At 43.7% G+C, this 6,000-nt stretch overlaps 1 protein-coding gene across 1 annotated transcript in view; it reads right to left on the bottom strand.

Annotated features, from left to right (window-relative positions):
- Positions 1-797: 797 nt before the first annotated feature.
- Positions 798-6,000, bottom strand: part of LOC308338221 (prolow-density lipoprotein receptor-related protein 1-like) — a gene marked incomplete at both ends in the record, with an annotated part of 41,815 nt that continues 36,612 nt past the window's right edge. Inside the window, 3 exons of the mRNA XM_080796278.1 lie at positions 798-965; positions 3,566-3,674; positions 4,743-5,220. Of these exons, the coding sequence (XP_080652404.1) occupies positions 798-965; positions 3,566-3,674; positions 4,743-5,220 (755 nt within the window). The remainder of the gene's footprint in view (positions 966-3,565; positions 3,675-4,742; positions 5,221-6,000) is intronic.

Raw genomic sequence — 6,000 nt, 5'->3', positions numbered from 1 at the left:
TTAACTGAATTGTTAGCTAGAGACCTAAAAGGTCAAGTTTTACACAGGGCTCTCTGAACCTAAAGCATGAAACTATGAGTTTTTCTAAAGCTCCTTGTCCCTCTCCAGAAGGAAACCCAAACCTACCACCAGGTTACAGATGTTGAGTTTCTACAAAGAAATTCAAATTTGGGGGCACCTGGGTGGCTCAGTGGGTTAAAGCCTCTGCTTTCGGCTCAGATCATGATTTCAGGGTCCTGGGATCAAGCCCCGCATCAGGCTCTCTGCTCAGTGGGGAGCCTGCTTCCTCCTCTCTCTCTCCCTGCCTCTCTGCCTACTTGTGATCTCTGTCAAATAAATGAAATCTTAACAAAAAAAAAAAAATTCAAATTTCACATCTGCTATGGAGTTTACTACTTCATCTATTTAGGTGGAGAGAAATTAAGAAATTAACACCTAATACGGAGATCATCAGTATTACCTTACAGTTAATATGCCTTTGCTCCAAACAGCTAAGTTTAGGTAACTGACATATGAAAGCCAGTTTTGGGCATAGCAGTGGTTAGGGATTGTTATTCTTATGAATGGGTACTTAACATTTATATTTAAGTCTGTCAGTGAAAAGGAGTTCAGAGGTGTCTTGTAAATTCTTGAATTGGGGATGCATAACGATGCATTAAACTGCATTCCAGTGGGATAATACTTAAGCACACATTCCTAGGAGACCAGATAGGAGAAGACATGACTAAGCCCGGGCAGGAGGCAGAGGGAAGGGGTACCTGCGTGACACACAGATTGGGCTACTGTCAGCCACCCTTTCACCTGGAAAAGGAAACGGTGGAGGGGCTGGGGTCTAGCCAGGAGGCGGAGCTTGTGGAGTAGAAGGCGGGGCCGGTGGTACCATACCAGCGCACAGCCTGCGGAAGTTCAAGGTCAACGGAGCTGGCCAGAACTCTAGTCTTGGAAGTCTGCTGGAGGCTTAGGGTCTGCAGGGGGTGAGGCCGACAGCTAAAGTGTGTCCAGACAAAGTGATAATGCCGCTGCATGTCATTCATGCATGTTTTCCAGCCAGACTCTTGTTCGCGTCTTTTTTACTCACTTTTCCACAGATGGAGGCAGAGCCTTGCCAAGGGCCAACTTGGCAGGGAGATGGTTCTTGGGAGCGGTGGCAAGAGAAACCGAAGAGTCACTCCGTGGTGGCGAGGGGTCTTGGGCGCTTCGGTGTGGAAATGGTTTCTCTCAAATACAGCTAAGCGCCCCCAGGAAACTGAATGCTGCTGCGGGCGTCTCCCAGCCTCGGGAAGGGTGGAACCCCCAGCATTTGTTTTTCCTGTCAAGTTGATCTGTACTTGGGAATGTTTATACTTGACTGCAAAGCACAGTCAATTGTATGTTCCATACCCACAGCAACAAGCTTAGGACTGCTCTTTACGCCTTGTAGCCTACACAAACGCGTGCTGCAAGAAACTAACTTAACTATGAATAGTCCAGACAAACAGCCAAGCAAGGAAAGATTTCCAAGACAAGTCATGACTATCATTTGGACTTAGGTTCTCAGCCTCTGGTACTACGCACTAAGCAGTGCACAGGCATTTTTATATCTTCATGTGATGATTCATTGGCTGATGTAGGTTCTCTTAACCCCCTTGTTATCATTGGAGAAACAGTTTCATAATTAAGTGATTAGCCAAGGTTGCCACTGAATTTTAGACAACACTCCTGTTATCCGTCTCCCGTCACAGATTCAGTGCCCTTGATTCCTTACATAAGAGTGTAAAGGAAGATACCATCTAGAGGGCCAAAGGGAGTCTGGGATCTAAGTAGCATCTGAGTTTCCCAGCAGGCTAGAGCTCATTAAGATGAGCCCCAGTCCACACTGATAACACTATGTTGAGGCCCCCAGTTTCTATCTACTTTACTTCAAGCCTTAGACAAATCACTGTCCGAGTTTCTATATCAGTAGAGTAAATCCACCTGCACAGTTGATCCTGGGGCAGACAGGGGTTGGGACACCCACCCACTGTGGTAGAAAATCCACACACGCCTTGACTCCCCCGAAACTTAACAGCTTACTGTTGACCAGAAGCCTTACCCATAACAGTCGGTTAACACATATTTTGTATATTATATGTATTATATACTGTATTCTAATAAAGCTAGAGAAAAGAAAATACTACTAAGAAAATCATGAGAAAACGCATTCACAGTATTATACATACTGATGGAAACCACCTGCGCGTAAGTGGGCCCGTGCAGTTCAAACCTGTGTTGTTCAAGGGTCCACTGTACTTAGTTTTAGAATCAAATGAGAGCATTAAAAAACATTTTTTATAAATTTTCAACAAAAGCGACTACTAACTTTGTAGTAAAACATGTGAGAGGGAATGTTAAAGAACTAATACTTGAACACTTGCTACACTGCAGAAACTTGACCTTTACCTGAGAGGTAAAGATTTAAGAGAGATCATTCCCTTCTGTAAGACAAAGAAGCCAGTTCAGAGCAATTAAGTACCCATCAAAGTTAGTGACAGGACCAGGATTCAAATCCGGAACCTCTGACCAGCACTGGGCCAGTCCCGCTGGGATCAGTCTCCGCAGATGAGCCCTCACCTAAATTACATGGAGCTTGTGCAGAAATCCTACCCCGCCTGTGACTATGCAGTCCTCCAACCTCCACCAACAAAACCAATCCTCCAATTTAAAAAGCAGTTATGTTAATAAGTTGCCATTTTCGCACATAGTTACAGTACGTTACTTACAGACGTTAAAACAGTACACAGTGCAGTGTCTAAACAATTTTTACTGAAATGTTCAGCTCCTTTTTCAGCAGGTTAGTCACTTTGTAAAGTTAACAGTTCCTGTAGGAAAGGAGACCTGAAGTTAGAGAATACACACTATGATAGTTTTTTCTCGGTTTGCTTTGTTTTTAAAGATTTTACTTTTAAGTAATCTCTACACCCAACTTGGGGCTCAAACTCACAAACTTTAGATCAAGAGTCCCGTGCTGCACTGACTGAGCCCGCCAGGTGCCCCTTAATATATAGACACATATGTATTTTAAAAAATTTTTATTTATTGTTTTTTTTTTCTTTAAAGTAAGCTCTATGCCCAATCTGGGCCTTGAATTTATGACTCCGAGATCGGGAGTCACATGCTCCACTGACTGATGTAGGCACCCATGAACACACACTACGTTAAAACAAAGCAAAACACAGAGGTGGCTGAGTGACTGAGAGGTTAGGAGAGATCGCAGAGGGGCATAACTTTAGGGGTAACTCCAACTAGCCCTAATAACATCCCACCCCACCATAGGACTGAGCCCCTGGTGGAAGTTCACCGAAAGCTGAATGTCTTGATTACTATTTCATGCACATTTCACTTTGGTCTGAACTAGAGATTGAACAGAGTCTACAGATAAACCAGTTACTGAACACTCGTTGGATACACATAATAGCATCATTCACAAACCATGAAAAGCGCCGTAAGTTAACGCTGCCTACTCTCACCCAGCTCGGACTTTTCAGAAGGGGCATTCTTTAGCTGTATCTCACAATCTGTTCTCCTCAAAGACACTTCCCAGGCATACCTGCTCATCGTAGGCTTCGTTGACAAAAGTCTCACTGTTCATTAGATTCTCCTCCTCTTGGCCATTGTCTTTATGGCGGGTCGAATTTCTTGATGCTGCTGCACTATTTCTAAGAATCGGAAAAAAAAAAAAAAAAACCAGAGTCAAAAGAGTTGTTCCTTGAGGTTGAAGCTGGGATGGGTCAATGGTTGGAAAGGGCTGACTCATCCCCTATGAAAGGCTATTGTTATGGGTACTATGTTCTGTTTTGTCTTTTGAGTCAATCAAATGGCCCAGAATGGGTGATACTTGAGTCAATTATGTTTTGTTAATAGGCATTCACTTAACTTCCAAAAGAATACAGCTTCTCAATTGGGGGACTCTACTAATTGGGGTCAAGCAGAACGGAATCCAAGGACAAGTTAGTGGCTAGTGGATATTGGAGGAGGTGAGCTAAGAAAGCAGATTAATGTGGTAGAAAGACCTTCGGTGACCATCAAAACCCCACGGGTAGCATTTCAGTCAGTCTTAACATTGGTAATCTGTTAACCAGGGTTCCCTTGGGCAAAGATACACCATTTCTCTCTCCTGGCCTTTTCTTCAATCTGTGAGTGCTGGACAGAGACATAACTTCTCAAACTTCCTTATCTCTGTATTTCTTGATATATAGGCTGCTTAATGTCCCTTCCCAGCATATAAGTGGACCCTAACCAGCACATGTGACCTAATCAGTGTCTTCAGTCCGTGATATTTGTTATAGCAGCCCTGGCGAACTAACCCACCCCCACCTTTTTTCTCCAGTCATTGGCATGAACTTGGCCTTGTTGGCAAAGAACCTCATCATTTCATCCCTGAGATTGTGCCTCTGGGGCTGAGGCAGATTCTAGCTGCATGAATGCCTCCTACCCCTTACAATATCATTTGCCTCAGGTCCCAAAGAGGTGACCTCTGTTGTCTCTCCAGGTCATCTAACAAGTGAGGGCTGCCTCATCCCCGAGATCCTTCCTCAGAGGATCTTAGGGAAAGATCCATACCTCCAACCCCATGAATCCTAGAAGGATCTTAGGGAAAGATCCATACCTCCAACCCCATGAATCCTAGAAGGATCTTAGGGAAAGATCCATACCTCTAACCCCATGAATCCTATAAGCCTTCTTTGGAATGAACTCTCCCATGAGGACATTTGAGAGCTGCTCACCTTTTGAATTTGTGTTCTCTTCTGAAACAGACAAATGCTCCCAGAGCGACTAGCGCGACTGCTAAGACAATGGTTAAGCTGAGGGCGAAGTAGCCAGGGGCAGGTCCACGTGCTGGCTCTTCACACAACTCTCCGCCATATTCCATCGGACAGCGGCACTTTCTCAGCTGGCCTACCATTGTACAGATTCCCCTTCCACTACAGAAATCTGTGCTACAGTGCAGATGTTTTGCTCTCTGTAAGTTCTTGGGCTGGACAAGTTCGCCTTTTTCCTTGGTTTCTGAGTTCTTCCTTTCTCTAGCAGAAACTGGAGGGATTAGTGTTTTTCTGACAGGATAACTCATCCCCTCTGGACCCGGATATCTAGCCTTGGTGGACTTGGGAGCTTGAAAAGGTAGGGAAGCTTCTGGAGTCAACCTTTTTCCAGCCTCTGCATTTTTAGATGTTGGTGTTGAATGGGTTTTATCTGGATACGTACCTACAAAAACAGGTGTGAGTGTGAGTATATACACATATTTGTCAGAAAGGATTTCAGAAGAAGAATTCTAGAAGACTTAACCAGATAAGTTTGAATCTGTGAAGTCACCAAATCATTACCATTACCTTTTGGCCAACCAAAAAACAATTAAAAACATATAAAAAACTGCATATCCTAAGGCACTTAAACTGTTTGGTTCCAGGACCAGTATTTCATACCAATCTATTTTTAAAGGATGACATGTCCAGTTTTAGCCAAGGCAGATTCCCTCAATTACAAAAAAGGTTTTATTCTATAAAGAATAGTATGGTAGATCTAAGTGGTAAATATCTAGAAAGATTTTTAAGATATCTGTAAATATGATAATATGATTTTTTTTTTTTTTTTTTTGTCTAAGTAAACTGTTGGTTTTGCAAGATCTACAAGCTGCAAATCTTCGACCAGATTTGGTGGCAGTAGTGGGCAGGAGGGAGTAGGCAACAGGGTATTTTTTTTTTTTTTTTAAAGATTTTATTTATTTATTTGACAGAGAGAGAGAGAGATCACAAGTAGGTGGAGAGGCAGGCAGAGAGAGAGGAGGAAGCAAGCTCCCTGCTGAGCAGAGAGCCCGATGTGGGCCTTGATCCCAGGACCCCGAGATCATGACCTGAGCTGAAGGCAGAGGATTATCCCACTGAGCCACCCAGGCGCCCCAACAGGGTATTTCTAACCACCAATCTGAAAGTCAGGTTTGCCTGTAAGGTATTTCACCTTATCCTCCATCATTGTTGGCACAAGCAT

This window comes from Martes martes, assembly GCF_963455335.1.
Source record: "Martes martes genome assembly, chromosome: 2".
In the NCBI taxonomy this organism is placed as follows: domain Eukaryota; kingdom Metazoa; phylum Chordata; class Mammalia; order Carnivora; family Mustelidae; genus Martes; species Martes martes.
The sequence above is the reverse complement of the archived record's forward strand: the minus strand, read 5'-3'. Positions and strand labels throughout refer to the sequence as shown.